We start from the raw sequence: 14,022 nt of genomic DNA, 5'->3' as shown, positions 1-14,022 counted from the left end.
TGGTGTTCATTAACAAATAAAAGGCCAGAGAGTGAGATAAACACTTCAACATTGATAGGCTGAGCATCCTAATACTTGTTAGCTCATTATTATAGCAATATCTTGGGGGGCAGGGGGGAAGTTGGTGCCTTAGGCACAGGGAGATAGTGTCTTGTCCAAAGTCACAAGGAGCTGACACTGGGTTGCCCTGTTTTAAACTCTGTGTTGTTATTTACAGAGACAGTGTCTTTACTCACCGAGCCACTCCTTCACCTAATTTCATGGGGGGGCCTCTAGTAAGATGGCATTTGTTATATTTATTGATCTTTTGAAAGGACTGGCCAAGGGTAAATACTTTTTTTTTTTAACTAAGGCCACCAGGAACTTAAGCAGCACACTTGTATTATTTGCCAGAGAAAGTCCGTTATGGTGAATTAATTCCTTTGTTACTAGAATCAGATAGATGAGTTTCTATTTTGCTAGAAAGAAAGGCAGGGGCTTGAACTAGACAGAAAAATAAAGTAGATTAGATATGACGTTTATACAGTGCTTTGTAATACCTGGAATGACATCGGTCGGCGTAGCATTTCTGTTCAACAGATGACTTTCTTTGTAGATGATGCCGTATTTTGTCATGGACATATTTTCCAAAATGCCGGGACTTCCTGGGCTGTTTGTTGCGTGTGCATTCAGTGGAACATTGAGGTGACCCCTTCTTTATCTTTACATATTACAATGTATCTTTGTTATAGGATAGAACCACCCTGCTATTAAAGTAATGGACACTGAAGATGGGGGACGGGGGGGAAGATGTGATTTCCACTTGTAGCAATCTAATTGGGAAATAGGATTCTGGTAACCTTACAATTTGTTCCCGCTCTAAAGTTCCTTCCCAGAAAGACGCTTACAGTAAAAAATAATTATTGGGGAAGGCCAGCCTCGGTTTTCACAATCCGGCGCCCCTAGGCACTGTGTCGGCCGCCCTCCTTTCTGCCGCCCTGCTGCTCCTTTGGAATCCCAGTGTCAAATGATGCCCCGGACGTCAAGAACGTGCTGTCGCACGGTGGCGTGTTGCCATGGAAAAGCGGCGTCACGACGTCATTTGATGTTAGGATTCCAAAGGAGCAGGAGGGCGGCAGAAAGGAGGCGGATGACACAGGAAAGTGCCTTCCCATTAGGTCCCATAGGCCCGAGAGCGCGGAAAAAGCATATGGGGCCAGACATTTTTGCTGTCCCCAAATTTTGCCACCCTATGCCCGGGCCTAATGGGAAATCTGACACTGGGGAAGGTACAGTACGGGTTGTTATTCAGATGTCACAATTGCCTAATTTACAGAGATGTCTTGGGGATATATATGTAAGTAACCTTTTTGTCTGGCACTGAAAGTTTAAAGATGCGTTATTGTGGTATTCATTGAAGTTGTACCAATCTCCTCTGATACAGATAAATATGAATCCTTATGGTATTATTTCAGTAAGTCAACCTTTGCATTTATCCTTCTTTCTTTACAGCACAGTAGCTGCCAGCATTAATGCTCTTGCAACAGTAACATTTGAAGATTTTGTGAAGAGCACTTTCCATAATCTCTCTGAGAAGAAGAGTATGTGGATCAGCAAAGGGTTGTGTAAGTAACCAGATTTGCACGTTTGCAATGTGCGTATTACATTTCCATCACGCCTGTGTTTTCCTGCTCTCTGCAATAAGATGCACGCGTTTCACCTCACCTCACATTATTGGGATTGCTTCTTTTCATATCATTGCAGTAAAGTTTATTGAATACACTTGGCAGAGGTTTTGCATTTTGATTAGCAAATCGAGCTGTTTCTGTATTGCAGTAACTGTATTTGTAACCATGTATTATTTGTTTTACTCTATGCCCAGGACATACTTGAAAACGAGAGGTAACTCTCAATGTATTACTTCCTGGTAACACATGTTATAAATAAATAAATACGTTTCAAAGCCTTCTGTGCTGCTATAAAGTTTTACAGGACTCCAAACAATTTAATATTAGTAATAACTAATATCTATAAGAAATAATCCACGCAAAGATGTGTGTGTTTCCCAGTGGGCTTTTAGGGAAATCACAGGCAAACTGTACACTCTAGTTAGACAATTCTTTGGGTGGACGTACGACCTGTCTCTCTCTCAGCATCAGGCTGCAAATCTTTTATTTGAAAGTTCACATCCTAACTTTATCCATCCAGTTAGCAGATTATTTCTCAGGTCAGAAAGGATATGTAATATCCCATTAAATGTGGTTGCAAGATATAAGTCTATCAAGCAAATTCTAGATCAGATTCACAGTACTTGTTTATTGTTTGTATTTGGCATTGTACCGAATCTGTTTTAAATTAATTTAAATTGAGAACGGAGATGTTGTTAATGGTGGGTTCCCCCCTGGGTTTAAGCTCACTGCACCCCAATTTTTAAGTAGCATGTACCTGTGCAGGACGGGTCTATTGAGACCTTTCTCCCTCCACTGCAGAGGTAAATGAGAATTCTCACAGGTAGTGTTAGGACCTGCGTACTGGTCATGCCGGGATGTGGCTGCAGGCTTATAACGCTTTGGCCAAAGAGTTTACCTAAATGACCCTTATTCATGAGAATAATAGAAAAAAAAACTGAGCCAATACAGCAACTGGATTGGAGGTTTTGGAGCACCACACAGATTTTTCTATCCTACTCATGAGAATACTAACATTTAAGTATTTAACTATATATTTTTTTTATCACATTGGATGTAGCATTGGGTATTTTTGTCTTTTGTTGTATACATTTGGTCACGCCCAGTAGCACATCTTTTGACACAAATATACAGTATATATGATTTGATGTGGTAGGTACTGGGGTTAGAGCTTACAGGGAATGTGTTTGTTGACACACTATGGTAGTTATGGGTTAAGGTTTAATGCAGGAAGTGATACCTTTTCTTAGACCTGTGTTTCCCAGCAGAGGTTTCGTGGTGTATCTCCAAGGGGTAGCCCAAAGAAAATCTGTAATGGCAGCTCCCAGGACGTATAGCGGGTTCCTGAGCATGTGTGGGCACTGCACACTTAGTAAGGCCCCAAACTGCTCTTTAATATGGGCGGTATAGCGGTCAATACCAGCAGGAACTTCTAAAATCCCTTCCCATGCAAATCCTTCTGTGTTTCTTCTGGCAGTGAGCAGATCCACTGAAAGGAAGGAGTCTATTAACTATCCGTAAAAATACATGTTATATCATATCGAAAAGACCCATAAATATGTGTGTAAAACATTTGTGACTTGCCTTCCAGGTGTAATATATTTGGTATAATTTGCACTACAATGGCTGTAGCAGCGTCACTGATGGGGGGAGTTGTACAGGTAAGCAATGCTTATAGGTGCCTGATTATGTGCAGGGCATGTCAGGCTTTCAGGATACCCGTTTGCAGAACTAACTTCCGGACTGTTTTTATATCTCTGTTCTTTACTTTGTTACTTATAGCATTCGTCTCCCCCCCCCCCCACACATTTCTTTACCAGGATGGGAACCAGGATGTCCCCAAAAGCTGAGACACATTTATTTCATTGCAGGGGATCCCCTGGTTTCCAAGATACAGGTAAAAGTGCTCCCTGATTTTTAAATCTCCGGCATCACATTGACCAATGGGAAGCCTCAATGGATGACAATGTGGCTTCCTATTGGTCCACATTTAATCGGGAGATTTAAACCAACCATTTTGTTTCCCCTGGCGTGGGGGACAGGAGCACGCTACCTTCAGCTGTAACAATATCTCAGGAACCAGAGGGTTGGCAGAGCTGACAATAGTGGGTTTCTTCTCATCCTGGTACAATAAGGAGGGGGAACTGCTGCTTGCTTCTTAATTCTTCTTCTTGGATATGTGTTGTTCTTAAGTACTTAAATAATAATAGCATGTTCTTGTATAGCGCTGCTAGTTGTACGTAATACTTAACAGAGACATTTTGCAGGCACGGGCCCCTGCCCCTGCCCCGTGGAGATTATAATCTATGTTTTTGGTGCCTGAGGCACAGGGAGATAAAGTGACTTGCCCAAGGTCACAAAGAGCCGACACCGGGAATTGAACCAGACTCCCCTGCTGCACATTCAGTGCAGGAACAGTGTTTCCATATTGTTGTACTAAACAATCTTCTGCTTTTCATAGGCTGCCCTTAGTATCCATGGGATGTGGTGGAGGACCAATGCTGGGATTATTTACATTGGGAATTGTGTTTTCCATGGACCAACTGGAAGGTAAACGTTTCCTTGTATGTTCTGACGTCCGTATCGCTGTATATATCCTACTGTCAATGGAAATGAGTACTTAGGTATGTTATAGGTGTGTTTTTGATATTACCAGCTGGTTTTGTGTATTCAGTAGATTTTAATCTAGTAAACAAAGAAGCCCCCAAGCCCATCCAATATGACAAATTATTCAGTTCATTTCTATTTTTTTTCTGATAAGTATGGGTCATTTAGTTACATTTTGGCCAAAACATGTTTAGTTGCCACTATGTCATGTCATGTCAAGGTTCCTACACAATCAATGGTATACTGTGTCCTTTGTATTTTCTCCACTGCAGAGAAAAAGAGGAAGTCTTGATATAGTCAACAGAATGTCTTCTTTCTACCCCCTTTGTATCTAAAGCTCTCTCCCCGCCTTAAACCTTTCTCACTTTCCTGCCCTGCACCTCTGGAATGCCCTTTCCCTCAATACCCGACTAGCACTCTCTCTATCCACCTTTAAGACCCACCTTAAGACACATTTGCTTAAAGAAGCATATGAATAGCACTGGATAATCTTGGACACATGATACATAAAGCTTAGCCCCCTGCAGACGCACTTACCAGAACTCCCTCCTACTGTCTCTGTACGTTCTCCCTACCTACCAATTAGACTGTGAGCTCCTTGGAGCAGGGACTCCTCTTCCTTAATGTTACTTTTATGTCTGATGCACTTATTCCCAAGACCTGTTTATATTATCTGTTATTTATTTGATTACCACGTGTATTACTACTGTGAAGCGCTATGTACATTTATGGCGCTATATAAATAAACAAAACACAGAGCCCCAGTAAGCTCCTGTTGGCTATATAAATAAAGACATACAATACAATACAATGGGATGTGTAACATGTATGCGGTGCCTAAGGGGTTACAATTTAGGAGCACTATATTGTCCTATGTGTGAACTATCTACATCTATCTATCTAGATTTATCTATACTGTGTGTTTATATATATATATATATATATATATATATATATATATATATATATATATATATATATATATACACACACACACAGTGGGTCGACATATCACCAAAAAATCTACTCGCCACCTAGTATCACACGTGTGCTGCTTGGGCCAATAGGAGCTCGCCACGATGTTAAATCCACTCGCCCGGGGCGTGCAAATGTATAGGGAGAGAGAATTACTTGTGAGCACATTCACGTCTTAGACAGGTCTGCAACCCTGCTAAGTTATGGTGAGTAAAAAAAGTGACAAAAACCCTCCACAGCAAAGCAAATATGCAAATGTAAATACAACTGTATGCTCATCTGCATGTCTTAGGCAGGTCTGCAACCCCGCCTTTTCACCATTATCACCCAGCACACAGCACTTCCAGTGCAGCAAGGGATTCTGGGGGAATGACATGCAAATGAGCACACAGTGCCACTTTTTGCTTCAAAAACCATTTTTAACATGGTTCCCTATAGGGCTTAAGCTTGCTGCATGGTCACAGCTTTGAGCACAGCCAGGGTTAAGGTGCATACTCAGAAAACCCACCCACAGACAGCTTTTTTTTTTTTATTATTATTAACGATTCACTTAATTACAACCAGTAATAAACAGAAAATATTCCTTACATTGCCAAAAAAAAAAACCACAAAACACCACAATACCTTAAGCATGAATTACTTCCCAAGTCCTACACTAAGCTTTCGTACATTCACTAAAACATATATTAACTTTTCAGAAGGGGGAAAAAACCCCCATAACTTTATGAAAAAACCCTATAACCAAAACATCATACAAAGATAAGCACCATATACTTCAAGATTCTTTCATTTAAAAACAAAAACCCTTTCTCTAGTCTCAAGTGATGCGATCATCTGTTTTAATTCTTCCTCCATACGTTCCAAACCTCTCTTATTTTCCTCTAGCTGGACTCCAGACCTCACATTTTTTTCATACCCGTCCCTTACCTCTTTCAAGTCCCAATATCTCCGCCCAAATCCCCCTCGCAAGTCGATTGTACAAAACCTCTGCCTTTGTAAGCCCTACTTCATCCTTTCCCTGGGTGCTCCTCCCCTTACTATCTCCCGCAGAATTTTCCTCTTTTGCCTGTACAATCCCTTTTTTGCCTGCCTTTTCTTCCCTTTCGTTCCCACTTACTCCACTTACACTTCTCGGTATTTTAGTTCCCTCCACGCTTATCTGACTTTTTTGTGAGGACAAGCTGTCATTCTCACTTTTCCCCTTTTCCCTCCTTTCTACTGTTTTGGCTTTAGTTCCCTCCACGCTTATCTGTTTTTTTTTTGTGGGGACGAGCTATTGGTCTTGCTACTCTCCTTCTCCCTCACCTCTCCCCTAGCCTCTTTTATTTTAACCCACTGCACATGCTCCTTTTTTAGTTCTTCATATTGCTCTTTTGTCAGCTGTTTTCTTTGGTACATCATTTTTTCTAATCTTTATATTATCTGTTCCTCACTTCTCCCCCCATGCTGCTTCCGAAAAATACCCACCCAAAATAGAACATCTCCCACTGCGTCCTCAAAATGTTCCATTTTCTCTTTTAGGGTTACTTTCCCTGATACTTTTCCAACTTTACCCTCTACCCCTTCCTCTCTAGGCTCCACTTTACTCTGGCTATCCTTATCTTCCTTTGTTTCTATCCCTTGCAGATTTTTAAGCTTTTGAGCTTTTTTCCCTGCTATTTCCATTTCCTCCTCCAAGACATCTTGGGAACCTTCCCTCACCCTTTGTGCATCTTGAAACTCCATTCTTTCTGCCCAGCTAGGTTCCACCACACTCAATGACCAAATTCTCCCTCCCCCGCATCTTTCTGATGGACTGCTCCCGTCTCCTTACCTCCCCCCACCTCCGGTTTCTGGGCCAAGGAGTCCAGGAAGAGATATTCCTCTTTTTTCTCCAAAATATCGCTTGTAGAACCCGCCAAAGTTTCTTCAATTTCTTCTCCTGAAGTTTCTCCTTGTAGAAGCTCAGGGGTTTCCTCCACTTCTGAGATCCCCCCCTCCTGTAAGTCCATCCTTCCCTCTTCCGTCTGTCCCTTCCCAAAGATCAGTCCAACAAACTCTGCGGTATCTCCCGGCTCACTACCCCTTGCTGCTTGGGCGTAAGATTTTCTTTTTGTGCACTGCCGTGCAAAATGTCCACGTTCGCCACACAAGTCGCACTTTTTTGGGACCCGACAAGCCATTGCTGTGTGTCCTTCTTCTCCGCAATTGCGGCATACAGTCCCAACTTTGTCACACTCCTCCTTGGTATGTCCATATTTGTGACAATTCCTGCAATAAACAGCCTGGCCAGGGTAGTTTAAGAAGCCCCTTTCCCCACCAATGGCAAAACTTGCAGGCGGTTACATTACTCCTCCTCCTCGTTCTGGGTCAGGCTTAAAACCCACCCAAAAGCGCCGTTTTCTGTTAAAAAATGCTATAAGCGTTTCTTAACATTCCTCCCCTACCAGAGAACAATATCTCCTCAGGAAACACACTATGTCTTCCTTCTGTACAAAAGGGTTATACATATGTACAATAAGCGACTTGTCCTCCAGCATAAAGCTCGGGGCCACGCTGATTCCCAACAGCCTTGGATCCTCTTTCCTCTCACGGCACATTTCATAGATGTTCCAGCAATCTGTATCTGTATTCAGGGTCAGGTCATAAATGCCCTGCCCCAGGAAGTCTTGGTACACCTTCGTCAGGATCCAGGGTTATGGTGCATAACAGCCAGGGTTAAGGTGCATACCCAGAAAACCCACCCACAGACAGCTGTTTCGACCTTTATGGGTCTCATCAGTGTGGGGTTGGTAAACTGGGTATGCAGAGAAGCTAAAGGATGGGGTTTTGCTGTGGAGGGTTTGTGTCACTTTTTTTTACTCACCATAACTTAACTCAGTATGGTAAACCCCATCCTTTATCTTCTCTGCATACCCAGTTTACCAACCCACACTGATGAGACCCATAAAGGTCAAAACAGCTGTCTGTGGCTTCTCGGCCTTTTGGCTAAGATCAAGTGTAGGGTCTGTCCTGTGAAGGATGGCCCTAGTTGCATCACTTGGTCTGGTCATGGGCTGAGAGGGCGGATGCAAAGTAGCCCGGGCTTTTTAATCTTGCACCACCAGGCGTGGAAAACCTGGTGGAGTATCACTTGCTGCACTGTGGTTGGTCGTTTTGGGCGTCCGGCCACCACTTACGAGCACTTGATCTGCACTGATTTTATTGCACCGTCCCCTATTTTTCCCGCACTTTGGCCCCCCTTATTGCCTTCCGCTGAGGGGACAAGCCAATATTTTTTTCACCCGCCTGGCCTTGCAAAGGGCTGGGCGTGCACTCGTGCACACTTTTTTGTGTCGTCTGTCAGAGCACTTCCTGCACTGCATCACACAGCGCACAGGAGCACTTGCACTATGAACTCTTTTTGTTTGTTGGTGTCGGGTTATAGTCACCCTTCTTTCTTCGGAGAGCGAGAAGACTAAGTGCTGGTCGGTGGTCACCCCTCCTTCGGGAAAAGACTACGGTGGGTTAGTAGGCGTACGCTGAAAACCCTAAAGACTTGGACCCTCCTGCGGCGCAGCTGCACTAGGAGGGAACGAGAAGGGACGTCGGACTCTCCGGAGGAAGACGTCATGGAACCGGACTAGCCTACTCTTCGGAGAAGACTGTCACATGTGGAGCGCACCTGGTCTCACTGGACCACGAGCACGGTTTTTGAGGTGGAATCACTTTTTCACCACCCGGGCTACAAAAAAAAGAAAAAGCTGTCTGTGGGTGGGTTTTCTGGGTATGCACCTTAACCCTGGCTGTGCTCTAAGCTGTGACCATGCAGCAAGCTTAAGCCTATAGGGAACCATGTTAAAAATGGTTTTTGAAGCAAAAAGTTGCATAGTGTGCTCATTTGCATGTCATTCCCCAGAATCCCTTGCTGCAGTGGAAGTGCTGTCCATCTCTCTCTCTCTCTCTCTCTCTCTCTCTCTCTCTCTCTCTCTCTCTCTCTCTCTCTCTCTCTCTCTCTCTCTCTCTCTCTCTCTCTCTCTCTCTCTCTCTCTCTCTCTCTCTCTCTCTCTCTCTCTCTCTCTCTCTCTCTCTCTCTCCATCTCTCTCCATCTCTCTCCATCTCTCTCCATCTCTCTCTCTCTCTCTCTCTCTCTCTCTCTCTCCATCTCTCTCTCCATCTCTCTCTCCATCTCTCTCTCCATCTCTCTCTCCATCTCTCTCTCCATCTCCATCTCTCTCTCCATCTCCATCTCTCTCTCCATCGCGGGATGCAGGGAGGAGAGGGACCCCTTAGTGTAGCGGCCCGTCCCCATCCTCCATCTGCGGCGCGCAGCATGGAGCTGGGGGGGTCGGATTCAAGCCGGTGCCGCGGCGGCTGCAGGCGGGGAGGGGTGGTCTCGGGGGACAGGGGGTCTGGCGGGCAGAGGGGGGTCTGGCGGGCAGAGGGGGCCTGACGGTTTTTTTTCCTCCGCTCTATCTCCTGGGGGGGGGGGGCTACCTGCTCCCGCAGCATTGTGCGGGCGGGTGCCTCCTTCATCTGCATAGCCCCGCGGCGGCTGCCATGGGTAGGGGCGGGCACCCGGCGGGGAGGAGCAGAGGGATGCTGGTTGCGGGGAGAGGGGGGTCCGGCCGAGGCATGCGGCCCGCGGGGAAATTTGCCGCGTGTGTCCCATGCGGGCGGCTGCTCGCGGCCCGTTCGGGGGCTGGGGCGCAGTCCCACGTGGTGCGGGCCTTCCGTCTCCCGTCTCTTTTCGTTTAGTGGTCTCGGGGCAGGGGGGTTTGTGTTGGACCGGTCAGCCATGCGGCTGGAGATGCGGCTGCTCCCGCGACCTGTGGGGTCGTTAAAATGTATGTGTGAGGAGGGGGCCGGCAGGGATAAATCTATAATAAATAATTAACGTGGTTATATGTGTGTGGTATGGGTATATGTATATATGTGTGGTATGGGTATATGTATATATGTGTGGTATGGGTATATATGTATATATGTATATATGTGTGGTATGGGTATATATGTATATATGTGTGGTATGGGTGTATATATATATATATATATATGTATATGTGTGTGGGTATATATGTGGATGTACGTATAGGTATTTATGGGTGTTATATGCAGGTATGTGTATATGGTTATGCATGTATACGTAGGTGGAGATATACGCATGTATAGGCTAGTGCAGCCGCTCTTAGTGGTTGTGGCCCTAGGCCGGGGGTAAGCGCAAAGGGGTGGCCAAGGTTGGCGCTTCACGGTCTGCCCCCGCAGTTAAAGTTTCGGCTCGGGGACACACGCTGATGCGCTCAGGACGATTATGTGCAGATATGTGTGTGCAGGTATATATATATATATGTGTATAAGGGTACGTATATATGTGTATATGGGTGCATGTAAATCGGTGCATACGTATGTGTAGGTACGGTATGGGTGCATGTATACTATAAGCTTTAAAAAAAAAAAAAAAAAATGGGCACACGTAAATGCGCGCGTGTGTATAGGCACACGTGGATGTGCGCGTGTGTATAGGCACACGTGGATGTGCGCGTGTGTGTATGGGCACACGTAAATGCGCGCATGTGTATGGGCACACGTAAATGCGCGCGTGTGTATGGGCACACATAGATGTCAATAGAGCTTTTTATCTAGTGACATTATAAACTATATAAATATACTGTAGTAATTATTAGAGGATAAATACTTGTTAATGGGAATCACAATGTTTAGCAGTTATGCTTTGTCACTTTTATCGGAATTCCCCAATTAATTCATGTGGAAGGGGTGCGAGTGCGGATGGGTGCACGTGGATGCGCGCGGGTGTATGGGCGCACGTGGATGCGCGAGTGGGTATTGGCGCACGTAAAGGCGCGTGTGTATGGGCACATGTGTATGGAGGCGCGTGGGTATTGGCGCACGTGGATGCGTGTGAGTTTATGGGCGCACGTAGATGCGCGCGCAGGGGCACACTGAGACGCGCGCGTGGGTATAGGGGCGCATGTGTATATGGGCTCACGGAAATGCGCTCGTGTATATGGGCACACGGAAATGCGCGCGTGTGTATATGGGCACACGGAAATGCGCGCGTGTGTGTATGGGCACACGGAAATGCGCGCGTGTATATGGGCACACGGAAATGCGCGCGTGTATATGGGCACACGGAAATGCGCGCGTCTGTACGGGCGCACGCAGGGCGCGCGTGTGTACGGGCGCACGCAGGGCATGCGCGTATGTATATGGGCACACGCAGAGGCGCGCGCGTGTGTATATGGGTGACTGTGTGGGTATTGGCGCACGTAAAGGCGCGTGTGTATGGGCGCACATGGAGGCGCGTGGGTATTGGCGCACGTGGATGCGTGCGAGTATGGGCGCGTGTATAGGGGCACGCGTAGATGCGCGCGCGTGCAGGGGCACACGGAGACGCGCGCATGTGTATATGGGCTCACGGAAATGCACTCGTGTATATGGGCACACGGAAATGCGCGCGTGTATATGGGCACACGGAAATGCGCGCGTGTGTATATGGGCACACGGAAATGCGCGCGTGTGTATATGGGCACACGCAGGGCGCGCGTGTGTATATGGGTGACTGTGTGGGGACTGCGTAGCGGCGATAGGCTTAGAACAGCTTGGCAAGCGCACACGCAGCGCTTGAATAGCTCAGGGCCCAGCTAAGCACCGGAAGTTAAGCGAGGATCCTCCCCCCCCCCCCACACAGCAGCATGGCATCGATGGCAGAGCAGTTCTGCCTTCAAGTCGAGGCGGAAAACCATGACGAGGCATGGTTGGATCGGCGGCTGCAGGCGTTGTTCTCTGCGAAACCAGCACGTGGCACTAAGGCTGCTCCCCACGGGAAGGGGAAGCAGAGGGCGCTGCAGCACAACGCGTCAGGCGACAGTCCCCAGGCAGCATTGCGCGCTAGAAAGGCGGCAGGCAGAGAGGCCGCGCTCCCCAGGAAAGGAGCGCGGAGGGTGCTCCAGTGCAAGGCGGCAGGCGAAGTTCAGCAACCGCACGCAGGGCGGCAGCCCTCGGTCACGGTACCGCGAGGCAGGGCGTCACAGCGGCCAGGTCAGGCCTCAGCGATGGTGGGGAGGACTTCGACCGCTGGGACGCAGGACACGGCGGATCGGCTGCAGGTCGGCCCGCGAAGGAGGGGCGGCGACTTCCAGCCACCGTGACGCAGAACAGGGCGTCTCGGCACGCCACACGGCCGCCCGTTGCTGACGCGGGCGGTGTCACTGTCAGGATTTCGCCTGCAGAGTCGGCAGGGCCAAGGAGACCAAGACGGCCAACCGCAACCGCGGTTGGTGCCAATGTGTTTCGGAGAGCAGAGAACCCAGCATGGTTCGACTACGTGGAGACGGCATCGGGTGAAGGGCGAACCAAGTCGCGGCCCAGGTCTCTTCCTGGCGAGAGGCCATAATGGCCACGGCCGGATGTCACTGGCACCGTGAATCCCACTCCAGTACCAACAGCCATCAGCCGGACCCCGGTGTCTTTCAATTCTTCAGCCACGGCCGGGGTCAGGGGCACGGTAGCGGACCCACCCGGCAGCATCACGCACTGCACAGATGGTGGAACAGCCCCGGCGGGCGGTTGATGGGGACACGCCGTGGAAGGTACGGCATATGGCGTATCGGGTAATGGTAAGGAGTCGCGTTTAGGGCGGCATCGAGGAGATAGGGCAAGGCGTCAAGGCTTGCAGTGTGCGACACAGAGCGAGCAAGGGAGGAGGCGTGGCCCAGTCCACTGCCAGGGTCTATTCCCCAGGGGTCGCTGAGGGCGGGTAAGAAGCCTGCAGCAGTAAAAAAGGCGACATCCCAGATAGCGCTGGGCAAAGGCGGCCTGCGGCTCCGGAGGTGGGTATGTCCGGGACCGGGTGAGGGATAGTGCAGCGAAAAAAGCGATTCTCAGGGCATCTTTAAAAACCATGGCAAGTTGAGTAACTACTGCTCCAGGCGCGATTGGCAGCCCCAGGTAAATGGTAAGGACAGGCTGGGCTGGTAGAGGAGCATGGGTCCCGCTGCTAGGCATGCCAGGCGGGATAGACTTATTTCAGTTTCCGGGAGGGCTTCGAGAGGGTCTGGAGGGTTGGCGGTACGGGCCTAGTTTAAATAGGCCCGTCGGTGGCGGCTCTTGGGGGGTAGGTGCTTGTTCTTGCCAGACTGAGAGCTGGGCCGTTTGAGCCCAGGGGGAGTACGAGTGGGCAAGGTCAGTTATCCATGACCTCGAGAGCCCGCTCGCGTAGGGGACACAAGGTCAGCGGTTCGAGGGCCGGCTGACCGTCCCCTCCCCCTCCTGACAAAGGAGCACACTCTGGCAGGGAGTGCATTTACCCCATTAGGTTTTCTGTATAAATAAATAGCCGCGGCCATTTTACCTCCAGCTCCCGTTTCCTGTCTTTATTTGTACGTTGCATGTGGGTACAAGGCGGGGGGAGAGGGGAACCGCCTGGAACCTCCCTGGTCAAGCGGCACCCCCTAGCCATAGGCGGGGGGGCTTCATGACCGGGGGTGTCCGGCCTTCCCCTCGCTGGCCCGCCCCCACACCTCCCTCCCCAGCACAGGGGAGGAGTTCACGGAAGGCCTACTTAAGGCCAGGCTGGCGGGCAGCACATCCTCTTTGGCTGCCCGCCAGACGATTTCCCACCCACCCATCCCCTTAGTTAGTGATTGCAATCATGTAATGAATGGCAGCAGAAGGTTGAGCAGGGCAGGGTATTCCAGGAATGTGGACATATGCATTGTATGCCGTGTTAATGGTTCTTTGTTCCGTTGCAGCACGAACAGCTGATACTGTGCTGAGTGAAAGGACGAGGTTCCG

General features: G+C 48.4%; 1 protein-coding gene across 1 annotated transcript in view; it reads left to right on the top strand.

Annotated features, from left to right (window-relative positions):
- The window catches only part of SLC5A12 (solute carrier family 5 member 12), a 57,230-nt gene that overhangs the window by 36,835 nt on the left and 6,373 nt on the right, over window positions 1–14,022 (top strand). The window contains 6 exon segments of the mRNA XM_075567286.1: window positions 596–684; window positions 1,492–1,602; window positions 3,259–3,328; window positions 4,129–4,155; window positions 4,157–4,195; window positions 4,197–4,217. Of these exon segments, the coding sequence (XP_075423401.1) occupies window positions 596–684; window positions 1,492–1,602; window positions 3,259–3,328; window positions 4,129–4,155; window positions 4,157–4,195; window positions 4,197–4,217 (357 nt within the window).

The sequence above is a fragment of the Ascaphus truei genome, chromosome 12 (assembly GCF_040206685.1).
Source record: "Ascaphus truei isolate aAscTru1 chromosome 12, aAscTru1.hap1, whole genome shotgun sequence".
Taxonomy (NCBI): Eukaryota; Metazoa; Chordata; class Amphibia; order Anura; family Ascaphidae; genus Ascaphus; species Ascaphus truei.
Note: the sequence above shows the minus strand (reverse complement) of the source record. Positions and strands in the feature narration are given on the sequence as shown.